The sequence below is a fragment of the Scyliorhinus torazame genome, chromosome 6 (genome assembly GCF_047496885.1).
Source record: "Scyliorhinus torazame isolate Kashiwa2021f chromosome 6, sScyTor2.1, whole genome shotgun sequence".
NCBI lineage: Eukaryota > Metazoa > Chordata > Chondrichthyes > Carcharhiniformes > Scyliorhinidae > Scyliorhinus > Scyliorhinus torazame.
In genome coordinates this window covers 120,554,179-120,566,652 of record NC_092712.1, presented here as the reverse complement: position 1 = coordinate 120,566,652, position 12,474 = coordinate 120,554,179, and the positions used below count along the sequence as shown (strand labels likewise).

General features: G+C 48.5%; 1 protein-coding gene across 1 annotated transcript in view; it reads left to right on the top strand.

The window, feature by feature from the left end:
* Nucleotides 1–12,474, top strand: part of kcnh8 (potassium voltage-gated channel, subfamily H (eag-related), member 8) — a 674,720-nt gene that overhangs the window by 477,143 nt on the left and 185,103 nt on the right. The window contains exon 8 of the mRNA XM_072508746.1: nt 10,678–10,875. Coding sequence (XP_072364847.1) covers nt 10,678–10,875 — 198 coding nt within the window. The remainder of the gene's footprint in view (nt 1–10,677; nt 10,876–12,474) is intronic.

Genomic DNA, 12,474 nt, shown 5'->3' with positions numbered 1-12,474 from the left:
TTTAAGACAATTGTGACAATTGGTCACCGTTACTGAGACTAGTTTTTATTTTTAATTCCGAACCTATTAACTGAATTTAAATTCCAACAGCTGTCATGGAGGATTCAAACCCATGTCCTGAGCGCATTAGTCTGGGTGCTGAATTACCGGTGATTACTGATGGGTGACGGTTCTCATTCGTGCTACTCCAGGGCTATTGTTCCTGGTGCAGCTTTGCAGACAGATTATCTCCATTTCAATGGTTTTTGAAATGTAGAAAGTATAGTGATGCAAATGTACAGCCATCTTTGACTGTGATCCCAAATCACTGGAATGTTAAATATATTTGTGAAACATTTAATTAGGGGTTTCCCACCAGGAAATTCAAAAGTCATTTTTTGATATAAAACATGGTTTCGTGACAACTGGTTCCAGCGTAAAGTATTGAAGTGGGATTTTCGGTTGTGTTGCAAGTGAGAGCAGAAAGTTCTGTTTGGTAGTTTAAAATTTGTAAATGTTAACCCTAGTTTGCTTAGTACTGTAAAAGTCTTAAATGTGGAATCCTGTTATGTTATCTATTCAGTTATTAACTTGAAGATTGAATTTCTTTCTAAAGAGATTCTTTCTACAGAAACTTATAGCCAAGTTCCGCACACAAGTGCGGCCTCAACCGGGACCTGGGATTCATGTCACATTACATTCATCCCCCACCACTTGGCCTGCGAAATCCTACCAACTGTCCTGGCTTGACACAATTCACACCTCTTTAACCTGGGGTTACCCCATCTCTGGATCTGTAAAGATTTAATCACCTGCTAATGGTCGCATTCCAAGCATTGTCTGGCATCTTTGAATTTGTCTATATATATGTTTCTGGAACATACCTCTTCATTCACCTGAGGAAGGAGCAGCGCTCCGAAAGCTAACAAAGAACAAAGAACAAAGAAATGTACAGCACAGGAACAGGCCCTTCGGCCCTCCAAGCCCGTGCCGACCATGCTGCCCAACTAAACTACAATCTTCTACACTTCCTGGGACCGTATCCCTCTATTCCCATCCTATTCATGTATTTGTCAAGATGCCCCTAAAATGTCACTATCGTCCCTGCTTCCACCACCTCCTCCGGTAGCGAGTTCCAGGCACCCACTACCCTCTGCGTAAAAAACTTGCCTCGTACATCTACTCTAAACCTTGCCCCTCTCACCTTAAACCTATGCCCCCTAGTAATTGACCCCTCTACCCTGGGGAAAAGCCTCTGACTATCCACTCTGTCTATGCCCCTCATAATTTTGTATACCTCTATCAGGTCTCCCCTCAACCTCCTTCGTTCCAGTGAGAACAAACCGAGTTTATTCAACCGCTCCTCATAGCTAATGCCCTCCATACCAGGCAACATTCTGGTAAATCTCTTCTGCACCCTCTCTAAAGCCTCCACATCCTTCTGGTAGTGTGGCGACCAGAATTGAACACTATACTCCAAGTGTGGCCTAACTAAGGTTCTATACAGCTGCAACATGACTTGCCAATTCTTATACTCAATGCCCCGGCCAATGAAGGCAAGCATGCCGTATGCCTTCTTGACTACCTTCTCCACCTGTGTTGCCCCTTTCAATGACCTGTGGACCTGTACTCCTAGATCTCTTTGACTTTCTAGTGACATCGAAACAAACCTGTTGGACTTTAACCTGGTGTTGTAAGACTTCTTACCGTTCTTTCTAAAGGTTATTGGGCTCTACTGGGATTGCAAACCTAGGCAGGTTTTCATACCATGTTGAGGAGTAGAATACTCTCTTGGCCTTCTCAGATGGAGTGTCTGTGAAGGATGAATAGCTGAATACCTGTCCTGAGGGTGTGGCATTGCACTCAATTTGCGAAAATGACCACTTCCCACTCACCCCGCACCTCCGCCTTCCTGGAGGTGGAATCAAGACCTGGAGATGTCTGATTCCAACACTGGAAGGAAAAGATGTCCTTAGTTACTATTTAGTCCACAATGAAATGCTGTCATAATAAGAATGAAGGTCAGTGCAAACCTGATTTGTATCCCCACCAAAGGAAATATTTATCTTCAACACTTCCAGATAATTAAAACCAATCCAGCAGATCACATCAACCATCTTTATGTTAATTGCTAATTGACTTACCTTTTTTATATAAAAGCAAATTTCTGGGGATGCTGGAATCTGAAACCCCAATTTTGTTCACTGTACCTACATACAGTTTAACTCTTTCTTGCCCTTTGGGAGGCGACTGTTTGTTTGTTCACTGTTAACACTCAAGCCTTCTCCCACATTCTTTTCACTATTCCCCATCTTCTTTCTTTTGCCCTCACTGATACTTCTAAAACTAGGCCCATTAGTCAACCCAGCCCCCTGCCGTACAAGTTTGAATCCACTCCCACTACACTATTTTACTCTCTCCGCCAGGAGATTGGTTCCATTTCGGCTCAGATGAAGCCCATCTCATCTAAACAGCTTTCTCCTTTCCCAAAAGTGATCCCAATGTCACAAAAATCTAAACCCCTCCTTTCTACACTATCCCTCAAGACACATTTACCTCCCTGATCTGCCTTTGCCTAAATGGTGAAGCTCGTGGCACAGGTAGTATTTCTGAGATTACTAACCTGGAGGTCCTACATTTCAACCCACTCACTAACTCCTGAAACTGGCCCTGCAAGACCTCGAAACTGCCCCTCCCTATGTTGTTTGTTCCCACTGAACCATAACCTCTTGTTGTTCTCGCTCCCTTTCCAGAAGTTTGTCCAGCCGATCCGTTATGTCCCAAACCCGTAAACCCGGGAGGCAACAGACCATACGAGACTCACAATCTTAGCTGCAAACTAGACTGTCTATCCCTCAAATTATTGAGTCACTCACTCCTACCACCTTTCTTTTTTTAAAAAAATATATTTTATTCAAAATTTTGTGGCCAAACATAACAGTACATAGTTTTTCTTTTGAACAACAACAAAGCAATATAAATAACGTGGACAATTTTAAACAAATAAATAAATAATATATAAACAAAAACAAAAACAAAACTAAGTGGCAACTGCCTTGTCAAAAATAGTTACTCTCCAAAGATACAATCCAACAATCCAATATACATTACCTATAACAAGTGTCTATACATATACAATGACATCCCTGAGAGTCCGTCCGGTTCCTCCACCCCCCCCCCCCCCCCCCCCCCCCCCCCCGGGTTGCTGCTGTTGTCTTATTCTTTTCCATTCCCTCTATCTTTCTGTGAGGTAGTCGACGAACGGTTGCCACCGCCTGGTGAACCCTTGAGCCGAACCCCTTAATACGAACTTGATCCGTTCTAACTTTATAAACCCTGCCATGTCGTTTATGCAGGTCTCCACACCCGGGGGGTTGGCTTCCTTCCACATCAACAATATCCTGCGCCCGGCTACTAGGGACGCAAAGGCCAAAACATCAGCCTCTCTCGCCTCCTGCACTCCCGGCTCTTCTGCAACCCCGAATATAGCCAACCCCCAGCTTGGTTCGACCCGGACCCCCATCACCTTCGAAAGCACCTTTGCCACCCCCACCCAGAGCCCCTGTAGTGCCGGGCATGACCAGAACATGTGGGTGTGATCGCTGGGCTTCTCGAGCATCTCCCACACCTATCCTCTACCCCAAAACATTTACTGAGCCGAGCTCCAGTCATATGCGCCCTGTGTAGAACCTTGAATTGTATCAGGCTTAGCCTGGCACACGAGGACGATGAGTTTACCCTACGTAGGGTGTCAGCCCACAGCCCCTCCTCAATCTCCTCCACCAGCTCTTCTTCCCATTTCCCTTTCAGCTCATCTACCATGATCTCCCCCTCGTCCCTCATTTCCCTATATATGTCCGACACCTTACCATCCCCCACCCATGTCTCTGAGATCACTCTATCCTGCACCTCCTGCGTCGGGAGCTGCAGGAATTCCCTCAACTGTTGCCTCGCGAAAGCCCTCAGTTGCATATACCGGAATGCATTCCCTTGGGGCAACCCATATTTTTCCGTCAGCGCACCCAGACTCGCAAACGTCCCATCTACGAACAGATCTCGCAATTGTACTACCCCAGCTCTTTGCCATGCTCCAAATCCCCCATCCATTCTCCCTGGAACAAACCTATGGTTATTTCTTATCGGGGACCGCACCGAGGCTCCCGTCTTTCCCCTATGCCGTCTCCACTGCCCCCAAATTTTCAATGTAGCCACCACCACCGGGCTTGTGGTGTATTTCTTCGGTGAGAACGGGAATGGTGCCGTCACCATTGCTTGTAGGCTAGTCCCCCTGCAGGACGCCCTCTCCAATCTCTTCCACGCCGCTCCCTCCCCTTCTCCCATCCACTTACACACCATTGAAACATTGGCGGCCCAGTAATAGTCGTTTAGGCTCGATAGTGCCAACCCCCCCCCGTCCCTACTACGCTGCAAAAATCCCCTCCTCACTCTCGGGGTCTTCCCGGCCCACACAAAACTCATAATACTCTTCTCAATTCTCTTGAAAAAAGCCTTCGTGACCACCACCGGGAGGCACTGAAACACAAAAAGGAATCTCGGGAGGACCACCATTTTAACCGCCTGCACCCTACCTGCCAGTGACAGGGACACCATGTCCCATCTCTTAAAGTCCTCCTCCATCTGTTCCACCAACCGCATTAAATTAAGCCTGTGTAATGTACCCCAATTCTTGGCTATCTGGATCCCCAAGTACCGGAAGTCCCTTGTTACCTTCCTCAACGGTAAATCCTCTATTTCCCTGCTCTGCTCCCCTGGATGCACCACGAACAACTCACTTTTCCCCATGTTCAATTTATACCCTGAAAAATCCCCAAACTCCCCAAGTATCCGCATTATCTCTGGCATCCCCTCCGCCAGGTCCGCCACATACAACAACAAATCATCCGCATACAGAGATACCCGGTGTTCTTCTCCTCCCCTGAGTACTCCCCTCCACTTCCTGGAACCCCTCAATGCTATGGCCTGGGGCTCAATCGCCAGTGCAAACAATAACGGGGACAGAGGACATCCCTGCCTCGTCCCTCTATGGAGCCGAAAATAATCAGACCCCCGTCCATTCGTGACCACGCTCGCCATCGGGGCCCTATACAGCAACTGTACCCATCTGATATACCCATCTCCAAAGCCAAATCTCCTCAGCACCTCCCACAAATAATCCCACTCCACTCTATCAAATGCTTTCTCGGCATCCATCGCCACCACTATCTCCGCTTCCCCCTCTGGTGGGGGCATCATCATTACCCCTAGCAGCCTCCGTATATTTGTGTTCAGCTGTCTCCCCTTCACAAACCCAGTTTGGTCCTCATGAACCACCCCGGGACACAATCCTCTATCCTCGTTGCCATTACCTTGGCCAGAATCTTAGCATCCACATTCAGGAGGGAAATGGGCCTATAGGACCCGCATTGCAGCGGGTCTTTTTCCTTCTTTAGGAGGAGCGATATCGTTGCCTCTGACATAGTCGGGGGCAGCTGCCCCCTTTCCCTAGCCTCATTAAAGGTTCTCATCAGTAGCGGGGCCAGCAAGTCCACATATTTCCTATAGAATTCCACTGGGAATCCGTCTGGTCTCGGGGCCTTCCCCGCCTGCATGCTTCCAATCCCTTTCACTACTTCCTCCGTCTCAATCTGTGCTCCCAGTCCCGCCCTCTCCTGCTCCTCCACCTTAGGAAATTCCAGCTGATCCAGAAAGCACATCATTCTCTCCTTCCCTTCCAGGGGCTGAGCTTCATATAATCTTTCATAAAATGCCTTGAACACTCCATTCACTCTCTCCGCTCCCCGCTCCATCTCTCCCTCCTCATCTCTCACCCCCCCCTTTCTCCCTCGCTGCTCCCCTTTTCCTCAGTTGGTGGGCCAGCAACCTGCTCGCCTTCTCCCCATATTCGTACTGTACACCCTGTGCCTTCCTCCATTGTGCCTCTGCATTACCCGTAGTCAACAAGTCAAATTCTACATGTAGCCTTTGCCTTTCCCTGTACAGTCCCTCCTCCGGTGCCTCCGCATATTGTCTGTCCACCCTCAAAAGTTCTTTCAACAACCGCTCCCTTTCCCTACCCTCCTGCTTTCCTTTATGTGCCCTGATAGATATCAGCTCCCCTCTAACCACAGCCTTCAACGCCTCCCAGACCACTCCCACCTGAACCTCCCCATTGTCATTGAGTTCCAAGTACCTTTCAATACACCCCCTCACCCTTAAACACACCCCCTCATCTGCCAATAATCCCATGTCCATTCTCCAGGGTGGATGCTGTTCTTTTTCCTCCCCTATCTCCAGGTCCACCCAATGTGGAGCGTGGTCCGAAATAGCTATAGCCGTGTACTCCGTCCCCGTCACCTTCGGGATCAGTGCCCTTCCCAAAACAAAAAAGTCTATCCGTGAATAGACTTTGTGGACATAGGAGAAAAACGAAAACTCCTTACTCCTAGGTCTACTAAATCTCCAGGGGTCTACTCCTCCCACCTGCTCCATAAAGTCCTTGAGCACCCTAGCTGCAGCCGGCCTCCTTCCGGTCCTGGACCTCGATCTGTCCAGCCCTGGGTCCAGCACCGTATTAAAATCTCCACCCATTACCAACTTTCCCGCCTCTAGGTCCGGGATGCGTCCCAACATATGCCTCATAAAATTGGCATCATCCCAGTTTGGGGCATATACGTTCACTAAAACCACCGCCTCCCCTTGCAATCTGCCACTCACCATCACGTATCTGCCCCCACTATCCGCCACTACGGTCTTTGCCTCAAACATTACCCGTTTCCCCACTAATATAGCCACCCCCCTGTTTTTTGCGTCTAGCCCCGAATGAAACACCTGCCCCACCCATCCTTTGCGAAGTCTGACCTGGTCTATCAGTTTCAGATGCGTCTCCTGCAGCATAACCACATCTGCCTTAAGTTTTTTTAGGTGTGCGAGTACCCATGCCCTCTTAATCGGCCCGTTCAGCCCTCTCACATTCCACGTGATCAGCCGGGTTGGGGGGCTCTTTACCCCCCCCCCCTTGTCGACTAGCCATCTCCTTTTTCAATCCAGCTCCTCACCCGGTTCCCACGTAGCCGTATCTCCCCCCAACGGCGCCCTCCCGCCCCGACCACCCCAGCCCATACCAGCTCCCCCTTCTCCCCAGCAGCAGCAACCCAGTTAACCCCCCCCCCCTCCGCTAGATCCCTTTCTAGCGTAATTGCACCCCCCATGTTGCTCCCAGAAGTCAGCAAACTCTGGCCAACCTCGGCTTCCCCCCGTGACCTCGGCCCCCACTGTGCGAGGCCCCCTCCTTCCTGCTTCCCTGTTCCCGCCATGATTACCATAGCACGGGAACAAAGCCCGCGCTTCCCATTTGGCCCCGCCCCCAATGGCCGGCGCTCCCAGCTCCTCATCCTCCCTCCCCCCCACCCCCACGACATGGGGAAGGGAGAAAAGTTACAGGGTCGCAGGATTAACAACTTGGGAAATCATCTCTTCCCCCATTTCCCCCCCCCTTTACCCCACGTAATCACCCCACCACTTTGTCCCAAACGTTCTTTTTCTAGGCCGCTTATTCCAGTTTCTCCTCGACAATAAATGTCCACGCCTCTTCTGCCGTTTCAAAGTAGTGGTGTTTCCCTTGATGTGTGACCCACAGTCTTGCCAGCTGCAGCATTCCAAATTTAACCTTCCTTTTGTGCAGCACCGCCTTGGCCCGATTAAAGCTTGCCCTCCTTCTCGCCACCTCTGCACTCCAATCTTGATATCCGCGGATCACCGCGTTCTCCCACCTACTGCTCCGGGTTTTCTTTGCCCATCTGAGGACCATCTCTCTGTCCTTATATCGGAGAAATCTCACCACTATGGCTCGAGGAATTTCTCCAGCCCTCGGTCTTCGCGCCATAACTCGATAAGCTCCCTCCACCTCCAACGGGCCCGTCGGGGCCTCCAATCCCATTAACGAGCGAAGCATCGTGCTCACATATGCCCCGACGTCCGCCCCTTCTGCACCTTCGGGAAGACCAAGAATCCTTAAATTCTTCCTCCTCGCGTTATTCTCCAGCACCTCCAGCCTTTCCACACACCTTTTGTGTTGTGCCTCGTGCATCTCTGTCTTCACCACCAGGCCCTGTATTTCGTCCTCATTCTCAGCAGCCTTTGCCTTCACGACCCGAAGCTCCTGCTCTTGGGTCTTTTGCTCCTTTAGCCCTTCAATCGCCTGTAATATCGGGGCCAACAGCTCCTTCTTCATCTCCTTTTTAAGTTCTTCCACGCAGCGCCGCAGGAATTCTTGTTGGTCAGGGCCCCATACTAGACGGCCACCTTCCGACGCCATCTTGCTTTGAGCTTACCTTCCTGGCCGCTGCTCTAGAGGATCCACCACAATCCGGCCACTTTCCTCTCCTTTTTCCATCCGTGTCCAGGGGGGATCCCCTTCTGGATTACCGCACAGTGTTATTTGCCGTTAAAATTGCCGTTGGGGCTCCTATTAAGAGCCCAAAAGTCCGTTCCACCGGGAGCTGCCGAAACGTGCGACTTAGCTGGTCATCGCCGCACCCGGAAAACCCCCTACCACCTTTCTAATCTACCTACCAGCCTCCCTCTCTTTTCCCAGTGTGACCTCAGGCACCAGGGTACAATAGTTTTCCCTCGAGTTATCTACGCTTGGTTCAGTCATGTTGCTCACTTCATAGGCATCTAAAATTTCATATCTGTTAGACAGCTCCAAGGAGTCCTGGACCCACTGTCTCTTTTCCTTTTGACGAATGTTCACCAATGAAGAGAATCGCTGCACCAGATCAGCAAAATATTGTTCAACCCTCTGGCACTTCATGCAGGTGTGACAGTCCTGGATGTCTTGTGGATTTAAAACCTCCCAAATCTTGCATGCCACACACGACACAAGCTTTCCCAGAGACCCAGCCTTCTTTACTGATCAAGATGATGCACACTGCTGAGGCTCTGCTGTTTATAAACCACAATAATCTAACAGTCTCACTGTCTCTTTTTTTTTTGTTCATGGAGGAGAGGGAGGAGGGAAACACTACAGCAATGTAATGTTTGGGGTTTTACTGTTCATTGACACTGGGTCTTCAATGACCCCTTCTCAGTTGTACTGAGCAAGCTGACTTCTCCCAGAATCCTTCTCAGTCACTTCTCACTACTGCCTTCTGTTGGATGCTCCTTCCTGCTGTTGAGCACCGGGTCCTCCATGATCCCCTTCTCAGTGTGGTGAGTGAGTCGATTTCTCCAAGAATCCTTCTCAGTCAATTCTCACCGACTCCTGGCAATGCCAACCTGGCACCTGGGAACCCTGGCATTGCCAGCCTGGCACTCTTTGCAGTGCACCCTGGGCACCCTGGAAGTTCCAGGGTGGCATAGCCAAGCTGCCAGGCTAGTAGTGCCAGGGCATGCAGATACCAGGGGGGCATGCCAGGGCACTACCCTGCCCTGTCCCCGATCACCCAGGGATCTCCAATGGCCTGCAAGACCCCCCCCCCCCCAAGGTGCCATTATGCATGGTCCACGTTTGTGTGGACCAGTACTAAATGGTGCCCAGGCACAGCGTTGAGTCCCAGGCACCGGGTGAATCCAGAATCCAAGTATGAGCCATTAGGCGAGGGCAAGATCCAGATCGCGGCAGTCAGAGAAAGTCACGAGACCCACAATTTGGGACTCTCATGCGATTCACACATAGCGCCAGGATCTGCGTGGACACAAAGAGGTTGCTGAATCACGCACAAAGGCTCCATCATTAAGGCCCATGTCAGGGACATTCTTGGGGAAAGCCACGCAGCACAATTCTATCCATCACATGTTAGAAACATTCAGGTAAATATCATGCATGTGCGTGAATGAGGATTGCCTCAGGACCCCAAGTGCAGCAGCGGCAAACATCTCAACATTCACTGCTGTTACCATTGAAAGATCCATTCCCATCATTCCTCTGATTGCACTTTTATCCAAATCTGATCAAATTCAAGAGGCATGGACACAAAGCAGAAGCGAGTTGGTAGAAGTCAGACTTTTTTGTCACTCCTATATGTTTGTAAGAATAGTGTATTGCAGGACAATTTTGTGGAATGAAGCCCAATCAGATAAAGGGCCAGGTGATAAGTTTTAAAATAAAATCTTTACTGCGGATTCAGGAGCAGCAGAAGTGTTTCGGGACTCTACAGTTCCCAATTTGAAGCCCCCACCCTCCCTCACCCTATTGTCGGTCTATGTCACCCTGGGACTTTCCTTTGTGTGCACTGTCAACAAGGCAAGTGGCCTGATAATCATTTCTGCAATTGGATAAGCTACATATGTATCACAACATGGGTACTCGCAGCTTGTCCATTTTATACCAATGAGGCCCAAGGTTTAGTTTGTGGAAGGTTCTTCCTCCTGAGACGGGCACACATTGTGGCTACATCGCTGCCTCCATGTCTGAAACTGGGCGTCAATTAATTTATACTGAAAGAGTATAAATTAGCTCAAAGAGTTTACATCAAATGTATATTGATGTTATAAAATTTTTGTCAATTGAAATTTTCAATGCTGAGTTTGACAGATTTTCCAGTAAGGTTATCAATGAGCAAAAACAGGTGAAGTACCAAGTGATCAACAATGATGCAATTGAATGGTGCACAGGCTGAAGGGGCCAAATAGGCTACTTTTATGCATAAATCCTCGAGACATGTTCTGCTCATTTTAATTTTTACTCTTTGGTTAAAGGTTGGCTGCATGAATTGGGAAAACGTCTTGAAACTCCATATTATGGCAATAATACATTTGGAGGTCCTGGAATCAGAAGTGCCTACATTGCTGCCCTCTACTTCACCCTCAGCAGCCTGACCAGTGTCGGATTTGGAAATGTCTCAGCCAACACCGAGGCAGAGAAGATTTTTTCCATCTGCACAATGCTGATAGGGGGTATGTTCCGTTATATTTCTGTCATCAGTAGAGCTCATAGGCTGCCTGTCTGCATGAGATTTATTGGGTTGGAAGTTCATCTTGGAAATTCTACAGCACAAAGCAAGCTGTATCGCATCTGTCACCTGTTGTATTCCATCAAAGTCGATGTGAAGTGAGTATCTGGTGGGTCATATAATGGACTGTCAATGAAAAGGCAGCAAAAGCAAATTTCTACGACATTATGTGTTGAATCAATTATCATTCTTCCTGACTGGATCATGTAACATTTCATTTTCTTCATGATATCATTTTTTGTTTCCAAGTGTTAGGTTTCTCGAACAGTTTTAAAGTCAGAAAGGTTTTTGACCTTGAATCCAATCAAAGTGCTTTCTATGCACTTATGAATTTTGTAGAAATGAGTCATAATGCCGATTAGGTAATTCTCCAATCACCATTTCAGCGCTCAGTTGGTAGCTTATTTGTACGGTACTGCTCACTTAAAGTGACTTACAATTAATGATTATCTGTTGGCAAACCCAAAATGCTTCCAAAACATCTTTTAAATTCAAAATAGGATACAATTAAAAATGCACAACTCAGGGAATTTCTATTTCGAATAGAAATTTCATTAAGAAAATGTATTCCCACATTTAATGTTTGAAAGCACGTAAACCTTTCCTGGTTTAACATCAGCTCCAGTGATAAATAGTAGAAAAATGCATGTAAGAAAAATTTGTTCTTCTGCCTGCATTGTTGTGATCATCATAATTAATGGCAGTTTTCTAAAAAAATAAAATATCATACTTGACCTTAATGCTTGTGCCTCATTACCCTAATGCATCACATGGGAAATATTGGCCCAGATCTTCCAGTCTCCGATGGTCATATCCCGAAGGCAACCCGGAAAATGGGCTAGGGGGATCCCTCAAAGGTCCCAATGCAAGGAGTCCCCGGGAATCGCCTTTGACTGGAATCCTCTGCAAAAATATCCAACTCAGAGTTAGAGTTGGGGACTGCAGAGGTCAACTCACGTACCAGAATACTTACTCAGGAAATCTTAGACAGGAAAAGGCCATACCAAACTCCTGGGCAACTACATACTTATAGCCCCACATTCCCCTAACCTACGATCTTTCACCCCCCCCCCCCACCCCCCCCCCCCCCCCCGCCCCCGCAACCCTCCAACTCTCCCCTCCCCCGCAACCCTCCAACTCTCCCCCCCCCCCCCCGCCGCAACCCTCCAACTCTCCCCCTGATCCTCTAACTCTGTTGCTGGCCCTCTGATTCCTCAACTGACACCCTCCCCCAACCCACGAAGCACTCCCAGAACAGAGATGCTCCCCATACTGTAGAGGCCCAGTTCAGATGGCTGGGCCAGAAGTGCAGAGATTTCGGACTGTGTAAATAAAAAAATAGAAGTGGTATGGCAATTCCGTGGTGTTGTGGTATTGTCACTAGACTAATCATTCAGAGACCCAGGGTAATGCTCAGGGGACCCACAACAGATGGTGAAATTTGAATTCACTAAAAATATGGAGCACGATTCTCCATCGGCTGACGCTGAAATCGGGAATCGTGATTGGGTGGTGAATCGGTTCGACGCACATACAGTAAACG